A 17,961-nucleotide genomic window follows, 5' to 3' on the forward strand; every position below is an offset into this window, starting at 1 on the left:
TTCGCTGTCTTTTGACTGCTAACAGAAACACAAAAAAGATAAATAAAAAATAAATTGGCATTGACAAAACAAAAGAACACCTACATCGTCTTTAGGTGAGCTTTCCACAACCAAATAGGTTTAGACGTATGAGGCTTTTTTGTACCCTTGGTGACAAACAGTTATTTTGAAGGAAAAAAAAGCGTAAACAGAGAAACTGCGGTGGTATTTAAAATTTAAATACTGCTGGTTTATTAGCTCGAAGCTCGAAAACGTTAGCTGCTAAATCTCAACGAGGAGCAGGCAAGGAGAAGTACACGCTGCCTAATGCGTCACACAAAATAAAAAAAATAGTTTGACATGGCAGGAATGGCTTCTCCAGAGAAAGCGTCCAGCTCCAAGAAGAAAGGAGAGAGAAAATGCGCCTCCAAAGAAGAGTACAGGCAGCTGTCCAGCATCATGGGAGTAATGAACAACCTACGGAAACAGGTGTGCAAAGGCGGGGGAAAACCTGTACAGTTACACGTAAATGTTGCGGTCATGTGTGTTTGTGAGTTAATAATAATGCCTCGTGTTTTGTTTCCAGGGGACACTGTGTGATGTGACCCTCGTGGTTCAGGGGAAGCACTTTCCTGCCCACAGAGTAGTGCTCGCCGCCGCCAGTCACGTTTTCAGCCTCATGTTCACCAGTAGGTTTCACACACAAAGCCAAAGTTCTTCATACAAACCTGAGGTTGAACATACGGGATTGTTTTATGGGCCTGTTTGTACAACCCCTAGTAGTCTTTTATTTGCCTATAGTACACAATAATTCCACAACAAACCTAAAACTCTAAAAAATAAACAAACTAAATTTCAAACGGTAAAAATCTTTATTCCCCCTACAAAAATCACAGATATTGACATCAAACAGATTTTTATGTATTACAACAAAGATTAAAGTGTAGAGAAAAAATAAAAATGTATAAATCCCCAAACTAAGCAGAGACCGGGACAAACAATGTGAACACACCTGTTCACCTTTTTGTAACCCTTCCGTTAAATTTTAAACCATAACAGCGGTGTCATCATTCCTATATTATTGTAATCAGCCGATGTGATTGGCAAACTCCCCAGAGATTCAGAGACTTCTCAGGGTTAAAGTCCTGTTGTCCAGAGTAAGCAGATAATTACAACAATTAGATTGTTTTCAAAGTGCAATGTTGTTGGACTTCAGCATGACTACAATCTCAGAGCTGACCTTCCAAGATTATTGATCGTTAAACTTGGAAACGTCTCTCTTCTCTCTCGTTTAAGTTCAATGAAGGGAAAACCACATTTTTATGCAACTGTTCCTTAAAAAATCTTTAGTTTTCCACTCAAGATATTTCTACACCACTTCAGTTTGATCGCATTTGTCTTTCTCTGACTATTTTTTACACAACCTGAGATGTATAAAATAATCCCCAAATAAATTACAAGAAAAATACAAGAAGGGAGAAGTAAGATTAGAAAGACATTATTTTTCGCATAGCTTAAGGTCAAATACCTGTCAATGTCTGACATAGAATGTTAGATATTAGATCTCGCCATAATTTGGTAACTCAAGAAATTAGATTTTGATTAAAATGTTGGTTTTAATTTACCGGTACCTAAGATCAAATATAGTTTGAGAAAATCTCAGACACGACCAGCCATATATGTATAAACATATAATAGCAATGACAGGTAATTATGACGGGGTTTAAGGGCCAGTTTACAAACAAAAATGTATTTTTAAATCACGACTTTAACGTTGTAAATTTACGAGAAAAAACTCAGAACTGTTACATTATGAGAATAAAGTCCTAAAGTTACAATCTTAAAAAGTTGTCTGTTTATCTAAGCCGTGCTTGAAGGTGGAAGATGTGGAGCATTTTGTGAAGCTTAATTTCCAAATAGGTTTAAAAAACAAAGAAATTCTGAACTTCTTGGTGACTCCAAATCAGATTATTGTCAGTGTAGCGGCTTTCCGGGGTTTGGTGTCGGTAAAGCAGAGTTTCATATGTAAAATAAGGAGCTCAGAGACACGTTTGGGTGAAGAGGACCGCTACTTTATTTTCCTTTTCATTCACATACCCAGAAGTCCATTTGTAACCTTAGGTCCTGGTACTGTCATGCGCAGAACACCAATGTGGAAGTAAACAGTGTTACATACGTCACCATCTCCAGATAAAACGTCCCATTTCAGCGTAAAACATCAAGATGAATGAAAATAGTCTGTTATATTAGCATTAGAATGTTGAAAATACCCAAAAGTGCTCCTCCTCAGATGGAGGCATCACACAGACTTAGAGATCTGGTCTTTCATGGAGGAAGAAAGGATTGAAGTGGACATCTGCAGGGACACCGATGTCTTCATCAACGGCTGCAGAGATTCTACAAGCCACCAATCAATGAATAAAACATTAATAAATCAAACAAATGAGCTTCCAAACATTTGTAACGTTATCCATCAACATGCAGCTCACCTGTTCAACTAAGTTTAGTCGGTCTGCCCTGCTGTTGCACGGCGTTCACTTGCTGGTGCACTGTATGCTCACTTCAACTTTAATCTGGTAAATTTACGACTTCAAATCTCGATATTACTTTTTTTTTCCTTTAGTGGCCCTAAAACTCTGTCGTAGTAATGAAAGATAAGATGGAAAAAATGATAAAAAATGTAACTCTCAGGAACTAAGCAAACATGTGTTTTAGCCAGAAAAATAACCATAATACAGAGCTGAATATTGTTTAATAATATTGTTCCCCAATAGGCAGCAGGTTTTTTTTTGTTAATGACCAATTACAGTAATGCATGACTCTTGTTTGTTGTCATGTATTCCACTTTTTCTTTTTCTCGTGGCTTCCAGCTAGGATGATGGAGTCGATGTCACATGAGGTGGAGCTAAGGAGTGCTGAGCCAGAGATTATTGAGCTGCTTATTGACTTTATATACACAGCCAGGTCAGAATTGGTGCCCGTGTCACTCGTACCATTCAGCATGACCATAAAGACATTTTTAATAACTTAATACAAAAAGTCTTCATTTGCCAATTAGGTTAATGATCAAATGTGTGTCTGTGTGTCAGGATCTCCGTGAACAGCAGCAATGTCCAGTCATTGTTGGATGCAGCTAACCAGTACCAGATTGAGCCAGTCAAGAAGATGTGTGTGGAGTTTCTTAAAGGCCAGATAGATCCCACAAACTGCTTGGGTAACAGCAGAAATACAAACAGACGTCATTCGTCATACTCGCCGCTAATCGGTATCTATTTGTTGCAGGCATCTCGGCTCTCGCAGACTGCATGGACTGCCCTGAGCTGAAGTCGGCAGCAGAGGACTTTTTCCAGCTTCATTTTACTGAAGTTTACAAACTGGATGAATTCTTGCAGCTTGATGTTTCACAGCTCACTCACCTGCTGCACCAGGACAAACTCACTGTCCGCTCTGAAGCCCAGGTGCACCTGCCATTTTCAGGCTTTAACGTGTGACACAAAGTAGTTCTAGGATGCGAGAGTCCCAAACTTCTTTTTAAAGAATCTAAAGCTTATAACATATTAGCAATGTGTAATTGATAAAGGGAATTAACTCTTTATAACCATTCGAATCCAAACTTTTCTTAAAAATTCATTGCATACTATTTGGTTCATGTTTTCTGCCCTGTACTTCATCATCATCCCACTAGGGGCAGTAGAGGGCTTTAGTGGTCATTTAAAATGGCTGCTTCCATGAAATCTCTAAAACACTTGACAGGGAAAAGTTTAGTTATGGTAATAATAACTCATCTGTTGTCATTCATTTTTTAAATAGACTACTTTATGTATTGATATAATGCAAAATTTGTTGATAATTTATTTCTCATGATACAATTAAACCATGTTAAAAATGTGTCAATCAAATTCGAGACAGTGGTTAAATAAGGTGCTTTATTCCCTGAACATTCGTGATAAGAATTTTGCATCTTACGTTTGTTGAAGCTAAAACTCACCAAATCACCCAAACAATCATAATTAAAACAATCCTTAACTCTGAAAAAACTTTTATTATGAGTAAATTGTACCAAATGGTTTAAAAAAAAAACTGAATCGTCTTTAATGTAATTGCCTTTTGCAGGATTTACAAGTTTTCATTGAGGAAACAAAGAACTGAAACCCTTACTCCTTGCTTTCAGATTTATGATGCAGCAGTGCGTTGGCTGAAGTATGACGTGTGCAACAGACAACAGTACATGGTGGAGGTTTTGGGATGTGTCCGCTTTCCTCTGGTGTCCAAAACGTTCCTATCAAAGACTGTTCAGGCCGAACCGCTCATCCAGGACAACCCGCAGTGCCTCAAGATGGTCATTAGTGAGTAAGAAGTGACGGGGAAGGGCATTTACAGCTCGGGTTAGAAGACATTCATCTTTAAAGGCCCACTCTGTTCCTCTTTTGATCTATGCCAAGTTCTCCTTGTGGTCTTTTAACTATGATTCTGCCATTTTTATACAAAATTGAAAAAACCTAGGACATAGTTTCTGCAGAGCAGCAGTAGCTCGTTAAAAATCACCTTGTGAGTTGTTGGTGCGGAGCAACCCCCCCCCCCCCTTCCCCTTCCCATTGCTAAGAGATCAGAGCAGGGAGCTTGTTGCCTGCCCAGTGTGTTTTCTACATCACAAATTTTCACAGATTTTCAAGCCGCATTTTTTTCATCTGCTCCTGATTCTCAACAATTTGAATCAAGAAATTCTCAGAAATGCAAAATTTAAGCTAAATTTTCTTTATAAATGTCCTCCATCAATAGAAAAAGGCCCAAAGAACATGTTAGAAACATCATTTTCATTAAAGTGAGTTTTTTAAAAATGTTTGATTTTCATCTGAATCTTTAAGCTTTTTAAAAAAAATAGTAATAGGGAAAATTGGCAAAAGTAAAAGGCTTCTCAGATTGGAGTCTATCAGACTCCAATCTGAGGAGTATATCATGTGAATGTATAGTGTAGTTAGTGTTTTCACAGTCCACATGTTGATTTAAAGAGCTATTTTTCAATTGATCTTGGGTTAATCATATTTATGATAAATTTATTTAACATTTAAACACAAATTCCTACTGATAATCACAATAACTAAGTAAAATATTAGATTAGATAAAAATTCCTGTTCTATAGAATAAAAACAGAGATTTGATCGCATTTGAAGATTTATGTAAAATTGTCAAACTAAACTTAGTCAGTACAAGAGACTCAGCACAGAAAAGATTGTTTGACGATGGTCTACAGCCAATCAGGATGCAGAACACAGCATGCTGCAAAAAAACAAAAACATGCAAAACTGTACAAAAAAAAACTGCAAAAGATGAACCGCTGTATAGCGAAAGACTACTGTACAATAACACATAAACATAAAGTATATTATTTACGTTCATGTCCAGTTTGTAACATACAGAAAATCTATTCTAGAAGGTAAAAAGTTTTCAGTTTTATAAGAGCCAGTACATTTTAGGAATAAAAGGCTTTTGTCATTTTTGTACAAAGTCCACATAAACCATATAAAGCTAATCAGCTTGTTTTAATTCTTTATTTTTTTAAAGGTGGGATGCGTTATCATTTGCTCTCTCTGGAGGACCGAGAAGACCTTGGGGAGAACAGCCGGCCTCGACGCAAAAAGCACGACTATCGCATTGCTCTGTTCGGCGGTTCACAGCCTCAGTCCTGCCGCTACTTTAACCCAAAGGTACCAGGAAGCACACAGTAGGCATGGTTTAGGACCAGACTGATAGATACATAAAGTAAAGTAAAGGAGTTTGACAACATCATTTTCCAAGTGCTTTATTTGTGAGGTAAATGTTCATATGTTAGGGTTAAATGAAATAAAAGTGACATACAGTTATTTTCCATGCAGGATTCCAGCTGGACAGACATCCGCTGCCCCTTTGAGAAGCGCAGAGATGCCACAGCCGTCTTCTGGGACAATGTGGTTTACATCCTTGGGGGTTCCCAGCTGTTCCCCATCAAGCGCATGGACTGCTACAATGTCCTAAAGGACAGCTGGTACTCGAAGCTTGGCCCGCCCACACCTCGCGACAGTCTGGCAGCGTGTGCCTCCCAAGGAAAAATATACACATCTGGAGGATCCGAAGTGGGTAAGGATGAGGAGGCAGCACCCAGGGATGCTACAACAGCGGTGCCATGACACGGTTGTTAGCTTTTACTGAAGTGACATTCATATGTGTCCACAGGTAGTTCAGCCTCAAACCTCTTTGAATGTTACGATACCAGGACAGAGTCATGGCAGGTCAAAACCAGCATGCTGATGGCCCGCTGCAGTCACGGCTCAGTGGAGGCCAACGGACTTGTTTATGTTTGCGGAGGAACGGTGGGAAACAACGTCTCTGGAAGAATTCTAAACAACTGTGAGGTGTATGACCCCAACACACAAAAGTGAGTGACGCTCAGAGCAGCTGCCAGGATTGTTTCCATTGCGCTGTTTGTCGCGCGTTTCATATTTTATAAGCTCAAAGGTGGAAAAATCTGTCGGCTGCTTCCTTACAGTCTAAAAACCTATTGCTGTTAATCTAAAACCTAAAATCTAAAATCTAAAAACCTATTGCTGTTAATGTAATGTATTTAGATCAATTGCTGTCATGGTAGATATAGACTCTAGATCTGTATCCATTTTTGTAACATTTGTAGTGAGTCTGATTTAAGCGGTTTGTCCAGAAAACCGTAATTGGCCATTTTTGCCTTGAATTTTGTCAAGTAATTATTGACTGTATATGAGAACTGGACCGAGTGAGTATGACGTCAGCCGTGCAAAATAACTTCAGCCGTCACGTTTTGGTGATACAGACGCCACCATGTTAGAGCCAGGTGTCGTCGGTAAGCAGTGATTGGTCCAAAATCTGTAAATTAAATGTTTGAAGGGTGGCTCCCCAGACATTACATTCTTTTATAGAGGCATCTGATTGGTCAGTTTAAAACTTTAATAAATTGCAATAAAGAAAAAAATATCATTAAAAAATTATAAAGAACATGTTAAAAAAGTTATTGGATTAAGAATGGTTATTCTGACAGCTGTTTATTTCTCAATAGTTGTCTTTGGGATTTTGGCTTCTTGGTGTCAGCGATGCTTCCTGTTTGGAACGTGAGGGGGAGGGGTCACTCAGTCGAGTTCTCATTTAAAGACAATAAAAGAATTATTTGGATAAGTTGCAATGGATGCCTATTTTAATTTATATCTTCACAAATGTTGCTGCACTACTGCTCTTTTTAAATGTCAGTAATACTAAGACTGAATTTTAACTCTTCAATATAAGATTGGAGGGAAGAAAAATGAATTTAAAACTAAGAAAAAAGGCAGATCTATGTTTAAACCGTGTTAATATTGCAGTAGAACCAAATGCTTCTCATTAGAGGTTAAAAGAGACAAAATGCTGGATAACTACATAAAACTGTAGCAAATTTATGATAAAGTTAAAAAGGCTTTCTTGAAATAAGACCAATGACTGTAAATGAGAACTGGACTGAGTGACCCCTCCCCCCTAGTGTTCCAAACATGAAGTATTGCTGGCTCCAAGAAGCCAAAATCCCATTTCTACTAAGAAATAATCTGCTATTACTCAGTCTAATTTTTTTTAATGCTTTTTTTTGTAGTGCAAGTTATTCAAGTTATAAACCGACCAATCAAATGCCTAAATAAAAGTACATGGTCACACTTTGAAGGTTTGACATATTTCATGTAGCCCGCTCTCAAGTGGTAGGGGTGTGGGCTTCCAACAACCTCACTCCTGATTGGCAAGAGTGGTTGCCATGGCAGCGTTGACTCAGACTAACTCGGACTAATCACTGATGACTGGCATCTGGAGGCGATCGTGTCGTGGAAGAAATGGCGACTGAATTGACTTTGTTTGGTTGGAGCCAGAAGCAAGGCATTTTCTGCGGGTGACGTCACACTCACTCAGTCCAGTTCTCATATACAGTCTAAGACGAAGACTTTTTGAAAGTATTTCTAAATTCAATGCAGCATCCTAAAAACTATACTCATAAGCACAAAAAGAGAAAAGAGGTCAAAATGAGGGTTGTTCCTAATTGCGTCTTTTCAGATGGAGGGAGCTGTGTGGGATGAAAGAAGCCAGAAAGAACCATGGATTAGTGGTTGTCAACAATAGGATCTATGCTGTTGGAGGCCAGGGGCCATTAGGTCAGAAAGCTGTTATTACTGGAGCCCCAACAGTGATTACAACGGTTGGTCTTTTCATGATATGACTCTCTTGCTGTGCTTTTGCAGGTGGACTGGATTCAGTGGAATATTACGACATCGCCACCAATGAGTGGCGCTCTGCAGCTCCGATGCCATGGAGAGGCGTGACAGTCAAGTGTGCTGCTGTGGGTGAAGTCATCTATGTCCTGGCGGGGTTCCAGGGAGTGGGGCGGCTTGGTCACGCCTTGGAGTACCACACAGAAACTGATAGGTTTGTATTTATAAATGTTATGCTGTTACTAATTATCTCTAGACAAAAAACAACCAGCAAAAATGACATTAACCCTTCAACACCAAAGATGACACCTGAATAACACACTCCGTTTACATCAGGGGTGTCAAACTCATTTTCACGGAGGGCCACATCAGTATAGTGGTTGTCTTCAAAGGGCCAGATATAACTAATACATGTAAGTAAATGTAATGAAAAATAAATGTAACTACTCCTTAATGTTAAATAACTCATAACTTTTTAAAGTGACAATTAAAGTTGCATAGAAAACACGTTTGCTTGTTACTCTAGCATAAATCCTTTTTAACCCTTGTGCTATCTTAGATGACCCCCCCCCCCCCCCCTACATTGACGTGTTCTCCCTACCATGTCAAAGGTGGATAAAGGTGGAAAGATTTCATGTAATTCATGGAAACCAGTGAAGATCACAAATCATTGAAGAAAAAAGGTTCAGAGCACTGTCTAGTGGGTCTAGATGACCCAACTCCCAACGTTAAAGTGCCTAGGATAGTACAAGGGTTACATTGATTCTGTCAGGTTAGGTTATATGGACAGTGTTTAAGTCCTAATGTATAGTTGCCCAATCTGACATTTCAAGTCTGATTCCCCTTAGATATGAATGAATATGCACCATTTTTTATTTTTTGACATTAACAACTTGTATGCTCTCGTGGGCCACATAAAATTACATGGGGGGCCACATTTGGCCCACAAGCCTTGAGTTTGACACGTGGTTTACATGATCAACGTGAATCAGCTGAAAAGCGACTTTAGAGGCTTTTCTCTCAACCCTGCATTTTCTTCTGGAATGTTTTCTAATAAAAACATCTTAAGTTTGACAAAGTCCATTTGGCCATGTGTTTATAGGTTTTACTTTAGTGTTTTAACTGCTCATAACATAAAACCATTTCTGTTGCATTGTCTAACCAAATATTGTTCAAATCAAAAGCTGGTGGGCGTTATAGCTTCATTAAAAAACAGTAAGAGTCTCTTTGTTATTTCTGTACTCATGTATGCTTTCCTTCCGTTTAAAGATGGGTGACATACAGCAAAGTGCGAGCATTTCCAGTCACCAACTGCCTGATCTGCGTCGTTGACACATGTGGGGTCAACGAAGATGAAGACGTTGATCTGATAGATTCACAGCCAACTACATCCGCCGCATCCTCCACCTCATCTGCCTCGACTGCCTCAACCTCACAGAAATAAAGGAAGATTTTTAGTGGCCTGGCTTTATATTTTAGTATCGTCTTCATGTCATTTTTGTTTTATTGTAAAAAAGTTTACCTGTACAGTAGTATTTTTATTTCTTAAGTTACATTTTCCAGATTTGTTTAGATCTTGTGGTTGAAGTAACAGTGGGAAAACATTTTAATTGATTTATTGAAAAAGTGAATAAACACTAATAAAATAATGTAAATTCATGTTCTCCTCTTTCCTTTTCATTGAAATGTGTACACATTTCAGTATCAAGCATGCAAATATGGAGATTTTACCTGTTTTACAATTTAAAAAATTCCATACAAAGACAATAAAATTGCATTTTATAAAATTTTCAGCTGCAAATGCTTGCTATATGGCAAAACCCATAGTTGGGTTTGCATTGATTATTAGTGCATCTTTCATGTAAACAAGACAAAACAAATACTTTTGGCGAAATTACAAAAACACTTTTTTTAACTCTTCCTCTAAAATGTATTGACTGTTTTCGCTTGTTCTGTATCTACTTTGGATAAAAGTACTTTCTAAATGTTAAAGGGCCTATTTCATGCTTTAACCCATCATATGTGAATATATTACCTTTGTCACCCTCAAGAACGATTTTTAATGAAATAGTCGTAATTTTCGCAGACAGTTTCCAACCCAGAAGCAGGTCTGTGTTTCATCCCCGAAAACACAGAACTTTGGCAAAGATGGATGTGAATATAAAAGGAAATTGTTTAGCCAATCATTGCTAGCTTGTTGAGAAAGTGGGTGTGTGTTTTAGCCTGGGGGGGGGGGGGGGGGGTGTTGGCAGTACAAGCTGTTCCTGGAAGGGGCTGTTCTTCACTTTGTGACATCACAATGGGAGAACCCAGTCGTTTTCGTGGATTGGGAGGGGCTGGTGCTCAGAGCAGGTTTTTTAAAAATACTCAGGAATGCATGAATTGATCAAAAATACCGCTTTGAGGTTGCTTTTATGAAGAATTAACATTATAATACACTTAAAATCTCAAAATAGTCGATTTTGCATGAAATAGGCCCCTTAAAGTCTTATGAAAAAAAACAAGGTTTCAGAATAAAGGAATGTGAAAAAGGTGCAATACAGAGTTAACATTTAAAAGACATCACTCTCTCCACTGTATAGTAACAGTGGCATTTCCTGAGCATCCAAGATGAAGCCTTTCCGGTTTTGCTTTTCTTAATTTTCATCCTCCTCTTCACTCATCAGGAGAGCAAACCTGTTGCTGATGTCCTCTGCCCCTCTACCTCCACCACGAGCCCCTCTACCAGCTCTCTGTCGTCCTCTTCTGCCTCTTCCTCTCCTGTTGGATGCTGAGGAGCGAGGATTCGCTTTGATGCTGCAGCTCCTCACAGCATCCAGCAGAATGACGTAGAATTGTCTATAAAAGGATCCCTCAGTTAGCAGGGACTCTGCAGGCTTGCCACCTTTCAGGTACCTCAGGAGGCCATGAACCAAAGAACCACTGAAAATCCTGAGGAGGAATAAGAAGCTAGTCAAGTTATTAAAGAGATTGAAATACCTCTCTGTCACTATTCTAATAGATATATTCTAATGTAATCCAATGTCTTAAAATATGCACATATTTATACCCTATACTGTTCCAAGCCCCATTTTTTTTTTTTTAAATAATGTTGTGTCTGAATTTCCTCACTACTTAGTCCACTGTATAGGGTGTTTTTTCCAGGTGTTTGAATCTACAATTCCAAAATCCAGTGCCCTGGAAAGTTCCCAGAAGTCTCTGTGAAAAATCAGTGTACATCAATGCTCACTAGATTGGCAAATCTACACTCACTGGCCACTTTATTAGGCATTTGTCATGTAAAGGCCTGACTTTTGTTCTGCTGTGATCTCTCCTGGAGGTCCTCCCCTTCCTGAGGTCCTGTGAGAATCACAGGTGTGTTTCATTTGATTCATTATCATTTTGTTCTATTTATGGCTCAAGTTTCTGAGGTTCTGTGTCGGATCGTTTTCTTCCTATGTTCTGTTTCGAGTTGCTTTTGCTCTTGGCATTAAAGACTTCTACTGTGTCTTTTCTTCCTGCTCCTGGGTCGTCTCCCCTGATCCCCAGTTACAGCATTATTTATTATTTATTAGGGGACATTCAGATCGTAGCATCAGAATTTGGCGTCAACAACATAAAAGCATGTATCCATCCTGCCTTGTATCAAGCTTTTGGAATGACACACTTGATAGCCCCTGTAAACCTTTTTTTTTCTTTCTTATTTTCTTCAACATGAAAATAATAGAGTATATTACATCCTTATATTTAAGAATGTACAAAATGAACAATTGCAGGTAAGAAGGAATGCATCTATCTGGTGTACATGTTTTACCATGACAGAAGGGGCTGAGGCAGCGGCATCAGCAGCACCTGATTTAGACACAGTGCACTCCAGAGGCAGGCCTGCCATTGGCTGATACTGTGGGCTGCCCCAATATCAACTCCTCGTCTCTCCCCCGGTCTCACTCGTTGTCGATTTATTAAATTTCGCTCTGCAGTACAGTTATGTTGTGGGGCTGGAATACACAGTTCATTAAAGTCTTTTCGCTGTTTTCACTTAGACAAATTGCAAATCAATTTGAAACTTAAAAGAACAAAATTGTCTTAACTAACCAGCATGGCGGCGTTGAGGAGCTCCAGACTGGCTATTTAGTGACAGCTCACCAAAGATCATGCCCAGAAGCAAAGCCTGCAGCATGTGCTGGGAAGGTGGTGGTACTGCCTCCCGTAACCAAAATCCAGTGACTGCCACTGCCAGCCGCAGGTGGGCAGGAACAGGAGCCAGGACGGAGTCATTCACGCCCAGAACATCCAACAGGACGCCGAGCCGCACAGCCTCAGGCGCCTTGATCAAACGAGAATGAGCACAATCAAATAAAGCAAAACCATGCGTCATTTCTTTAACCCAGAACTAATTGGGTAGTAATGATTGACTGTATAAGAGAACTGGACAGAGTGAGCGTGATGTCACCCATAGAAAATCCCTCAATTCCATTTCAATCAGTCTCAATTGTTTCACGATACAGACGCCACCATGCTGGAGCCACATGATAGTAGTAAGTAGGGATTGGTCCGAGTCGGGCTGAGTCATCGTTTCTATGGCAACCACTCTTGCTACTCAGGAGTGAGCTTGTTGGAAACCACACCCCTACAGCTGGAAAGTGGGCCACACCAAATCTGTCAAACGTTTTGCATGTTCGACATGAGACCAAATCCTTTTACTGAGGCATCAGATCAGTTTATCAGACATCAGTTTACAACTGAAATTACTTTCACAACAGAAATATTATCATGAAAAAAACGATTATAAAGAACATGTAAAACAAGGTATCGGAGCAAAATGGTTATTGTGACAAATATAACGACTGAGTAATAGCTGTTTATTTCTCTACGGGATTTTGGCTTCTTGGAGCCAGCAGGTACTTCCTGTTTGGTACTTCCTCTCCAGTTCTCTGTTCCAGTCAATGAGAGTAATCAAATGTTCACCTGGCAGAGTTTGTTTACATGTGCATGGTTCCTGGTGTTGCATGCCTCCACTTGGTTTTTTTTCAGGTTTACGTCCAAACGGTCGTACTCTTCAACCAAAATCAAATCCGTACTTGCCGCCCTAAAGCCCATCTGTTCAGTGCCGGACTGACCGCTGCCTCCCCGCCCTCTTCCTCCTCTAGTTCTTCCCAATGGATTGCCTCCACCTCTTCCTTGAGTTGCACTTTCTTGCTCTTTCTGCAGTAGAAGCTGATATATCGCTTGACGTATGGCTGTAGATGTGGAGTGGCTGCTGGCTAACCTACTATTCTCTACCTGTGGAATAAGAAAGACTCTTTGCATCACCAAAGCATCAAGGGCCAAGGGGCCCAACTGTCCCTGAGTTGCTGCAAGTCTCAGGTATTCTGGCAGACTAAATATCTTTCCTCCAAAAACTGCTTTACCTTCAGAGAACCAGCAAGCCAAAGAGCTTTGAGATTTGATGTTGTAGTCTTGCATGGCTGTCCACAGCTGAGGGCTGAGCCCACCCTTCTTTCCTCTCTTTCCTCCACTGCCTTCCTCCCCCATAACCCTGCTCACCTCTTCAAGAGCCTCTGCCACGCTTGAAAAAGAGGACAGCCAAATGAGGAGACCCTCTATGCGACAACTAGATGAGCCACCTGTACGTCTTCCGCCACTGCTACCTGGGTGTGCGTTTATCAGAGAAAGCAGCATGTCAGTCCCTTTAGGAGCCGCGTAGTCGTTACCACTAAGAACTGCACACAATGGTAACAGCTCCCGGTTCATACCACCAAACCAGCGACACAGGCTGTTGGTGGTGTAGTGGCGAGCTGATATGTAGCGTTGAGGTGGTTTTCCATTGACATTGGTCCACTGGAAATAACGAAGTGGCAGGTAACCAGCTAACGTGAAGAGCAAAGGACACAGACAGCATGTTAAAGGTCATCGCTAGAAACAGCTCATATTAGCAAGCAATACAAATAGAAACAGCTGAATTTAAAGAAAAAACTTATTATAACGCACTCCAATCATCTTTGGATCTATTTTCAAATGTTCCCAGTGGTCTTTTATGATTATGCCGTTTTTAGCCAAAATAAAAAAAGCGGTGTTATTTTCTAGGACAAAGTTTCTGCAGACCGGCAGTAGCTAAACTACTTGGAAGATGCACTATTGATTTAACATTTTTAATGGGATTTCCTGGGGTTTAAAGCATTTTAAAAGAAAAGCTGAATCATCCATTTATCTTCATAGACCCCCGGGCGACAGAGATGCTGAAGGTGGGGTTCTACCAGAACAGGTCACCAGTCTGTTGCAGGGCCACACAACCCCACTCCCAATCATACCTAGACACAATTGAGAGTCATCAACTAACCTATGGAGCATGTTTTAGGACTGTGGGAGGAAGCCGGAGCCCCCGGAGAAAAACCCACACATGCATGAGGAGAACATGCAAACTCCAAACAGGAAAAACTCCAGACGGGATTTGAACCAGGTCGAGAGCGTTAACCACGGTGCCGCCATGCAGCCTCAAAATTGATTCATAAAATTGTGAATTGACAAAACTGCCTTCACATTCCTCACCTGGAAGGTCAAAGACATAAAAGTCACTGTCATTTGTCAGCACTGGACACTTCCAGTTGTATGCCAAGCATGCTATCTCCCAGTCAGCCTCAGCCGGACACTGAACCAGCGGGACTCCTCTCTGGATGAGGACCTGAATGAAGACGTCTCTGGTGAGGAGGGGCAGGACGGAGCCGTTTCGACCGTGACAGATGTGATCTGCGTCTTTGATCTTCGCCTGCATGCGTTCCCGCAACGTAGCAAACTTCTTATCACTGGGGTCCATTCCTTTGTAATAATGAAAACACAAATCTGTGTTACAACCTAACAAACTGCAATTTTTCTACACACGGTAAAAGAAAAACGGTAAAAACGGTGCAAACTGATATTTCATGTGGATTGTTGCTGTTGTTCACCTTTGGGCATATCCATAGCCATCTCTAAATTCACACACAAGTGGTTTAGCAGAGATTTTTTAAACACCGCAAGCCCCTTCCTGACACAACCCCGTGTTGTATCCGGGCTGGGGACCGGCACAGGGACAGAACACACTGCACTGTGCACTTTCTCGTAGAGGACAGTAACATAACAGAACCTTACAGGGGCTGTACAAAGTAAAAAAGGAACAAAAAAATGAAAGGAAAAAAGTAAAACAACAAATTTGCTTTAACAGTTTTCCAGGTTTTCATGGTTTTAACGAGTTTGAATTAATTTAAAAAACATGGGAATGAAGACTTGCTGCCTTTCCATTTACTGCAAGAAATGTGATATTTGCAGAGTAATGAACAATGTCAGTAATATTGGAGAATGAATCAGCTACATTTTCCAAAAATGTTAATACCACTGAAGCACACAAAATGCATTAATCTAATTTCTAATGTTTATCCAGAAAAATTTGGAATATTTACAGGAGAAAAACAAATTTTCTAAAGTTTCATCATTCAATTCCCAAATAATGCAAGGTTCAACACAAAATTTGTTCTAAGAAATTCAGCCATAGAATAGATATAAGTCTATAAATCTAAAATGGGTTTCTTTGACGTTGGGTAAAATAGGCCATTGATTACATTTTGATTAGTGACTGTAAACTGACTTAAAAAAAATGTTTGAAAAGAAGCTTTTCTGTTTTATGTCATCTTTTAGAGACATGTTATTACCATTTAAATGTATGACGCAAAAAATTTGTAATATTGGCAATGAGACAAATACCCTTTGTGACTTATGATTGATTAACTGAATCAGAGCAGTGGGGGGGGGTGCTCAACAAACATTCTTAAAATATTTTAGGCTGCGTGAAAAGAAGGTATTTTTCTATCCAGGCAATGAAGGTCAAAAGGTTATCAGTTAGGTCTTTAACCTGAATAATATTTTTATCAAACCCAATCGTGATTGAATGTAGATTTTCTACAAACTAAAATCGTTGTATAATTTCATCCATGAGGGATGAGGTTGTGGTTGAAAATAAACTTGCAAAACTAGAGGATGTGTCGTTGATCGTAGGATAAAACTCTTGGAATCTCATGGATCTCAAAAAGAAAATTTCAAAAGTAAGTCCGTTCCTCCTGTTACTGTTTAAAGAGGGGTTTTGGAATATGGGACCACATAGAGTTTTCATGTATTTTTCCGTAACTCTGATAACAGCTGCAGAAGAACAAGGACCCTGATAAACACTGTCTGCACACATGACAGCACGGAGAATTTCAAGAACTCTGTTAAACCAGAAGAAAGGCTGTTTATGTGACAGCAAAAGATGGATTACCAACCGTGGAGTCACCCTGGACAATTTACAGAATATGGACCTTTCATTTAACATCATAACCATTTCTGTAACCTGGTGTAGTTGTGACAAGGATGCTGATTTTGACCAAATAATAACAGTCATAATTAAATAAATAAAATGAATAAAATATGAATTATTAAAGCAATAGTATTTTCTAATCATCTCAATAAGCACACAACTTATTTATACAAATGACTCCTTTGTGACTATCTATAATGTGATTTGCAATAACAATTTCTTGTCTATTGCAATAATATTTTAGAGACAAACATGCACTTAATGTTGATACTTTATCTGTGATGTTATAATGATTCCTATAATTATGTCTTCTTATCTAATTAATCTTTTTTTTGTTTGAATTAATTAATACTTGTTTTTTTATTTTATTTATGACCATGCTGGTATAAATAACTGATCAGAAGTTAAGAACCTGATAATGACAGTTTATGTAAAAGTTAAAAAGTCAACTAAAATGTAACAGCGGTGGGATTAAATAGGTCTGCTTCCCTTTCTCCCTTTCAAGCAATTATTAAACTCCTAATATGGGATTTGTTCTGTATGCATAAGAGCTAATAGGTTTATTTATGATGAAGAGTAATTATAACCGAGTTATTTACATGCATGTGTATGTATATACACTTTCCAATCATTTTATGACTAATTATCCTCAGTTCTGTGTATATCTCTGTATAGATCTATTTTTCATGTTTTCATATACATTTTATTTACCTGTGTATGTATTTAAATTGCTGTTGTTTTAACTGTTTATTGTATTTCTTATGCTGTATACATGTTGTGCGGCGACCTTGAGTGCCCAGAAAGGCACCTTATAAATAAAATGTATTCTTATTTATTCTGTTTCTGTTGTTTGTCTATATTTGTTTGGAATAAACCAAATCCAAATTTACTTTAACGCTTTAAGCCATGTCATTTAAAATGTGCTTCAAAATCTGAAGCCTAAAGATAAGACCTACTCTTACCTCCATCAAGTACCACAAATGCTTGGATGTTGCAGGCTGCCAAAGCAGAAAGGAACTGGTTGAGCAGGCAAGCGAAGGCATCATAATCCCCCCCATGCAGTTGGTCCAGTCCATGGTTAAAATAGAGGTAGAAGTACAGGCTGCAGCCATCTACAACCAGGCGGCTGTTCTTGAACTTATGGTTTTGAAGGAAGTTGTGGTTCCCCTCCACAAACGTGGTCAAACCCTTTACACCCATGACATCTCAGAGCCTGAAATGATAGAGTAACAATATGATAAGAGGTTTTTACTCACAAGGAGGAAAGAGCTGTCATCCAGACGACTATTGATTATATTTTAAGTACTTAAGCAATATTTACCAGAAAAGTAAACCTCCCGGAAGTTATTGTCGCAATCTCAATAACCGAACACGACGATTGGTATAAACTATTAGGAATTAAAACAAACTAGCAACATAGACTAGTATTGTTTTTTAAGTGGTGCAATT

General features: G+C 39.2%; 2 protein-coding genes and 1 long non-coding RNA gene across 5 annotated transcripts; 1 reads left to right on the plus strand and 2 right to left on the minus strand.

The window, feature by feature from the left end:
• The first annotated feature begins 17 nt into the window (after window positions 1-17).
• On the plus strand, window positions 18-9,866 carry klhl7 (kelch-like family member 7). The gene is made up of 12 exons (XM_004073813.5): window positions 18-468; window positions 566-668; window positions 2,850-2,943; window positions 3,069-3,193; window positions 3,262-3,437; window positions 4,151-4,325; window positions 5,542-5,684; window positions 5,853-6,093; window positions 6,190-6,391; window positions 8,053-8,150; window positions 8,238-8,421; window positions 9,477-9,866. The coding sequence occupies exons 1-12, from the start codon at window positions 340-342 to the stop codon at window positions 9,649-9,651; spliced, it is 1,845 nt and encodes a 614-aa protein (XP_004073861.1). The 5' UTR covers window positions 18-339; the 3' UTR covers window positions 9,652-9,866.
• On the minus strand, window positions 5,558-6,958 carry LOC144995328 (uncharacterized). The gene is made up of 2 exons (XR_013658893.1): window positions 6,555-6,958; window positions 5,558-6,511 (listed from the first exon to the last, which is right to left on the minus strand). It is a non-coding gene; the product is annotated as an uncharacterized LOC144995328 (long non-coding RNA).
• Window positions 9,808-17,712, minus strand: aste1b (asteroid structure-specific endonuclease 1b). 3 transcript variants are annotated; one of them, XM_011480802.4, is made up of 6 exons: window positions 17,475-17,712; window positions 14,736-15,002; window positions 13,155-14,056; window positions 12,282-12,513; window positions 12,001-12,184; window positions 9,808-11,138 (listed from the first exon to the last, which is right to left on the minus strand). In XM_011480802.4, exons 1-6 carry the CDS (start codon window positions 17,710-17,712, stop codon window positions 10,844-10,846), a joined length of 2,118 nt encoding a protein of 705 aa, XP_011479104.1. In that variant the 3' UTR covers window positions 9,808-10,843. The 3 variants fall into 3 exon arrangements, with proteins under 3 accessions (XP_011479104.1, XP_011479105.1, XP_078811085.1); XM_011480803.4 differs by having other exon boundaries at window positions 10,848-11,138; window positions 12,039-12,184; XM_078954959.1 differs by lacking the exon at window positions 12,001-12,184 and having other exon boundaries at window positions 10,848-11,138.
• Window positions 17,713-17,961: the final 249 nt, after the last annotated feature.

The sequence above is a fragment of the Oryzias latipes genome, chromosome 11 (genome assembly GCF_053564925.1).
Source record: "Oryzias latipes strain Hd-rR chromosome 11, Olatipes_Hd-rR_3.1".
In the NCBI taxonomy this organism is placed as follows: Eukaryota; Metazoa; Chordata; class Actinopteri; order Beloniformes; family Adrianichthyidae; genus Oryzias; species Oryzias latipes.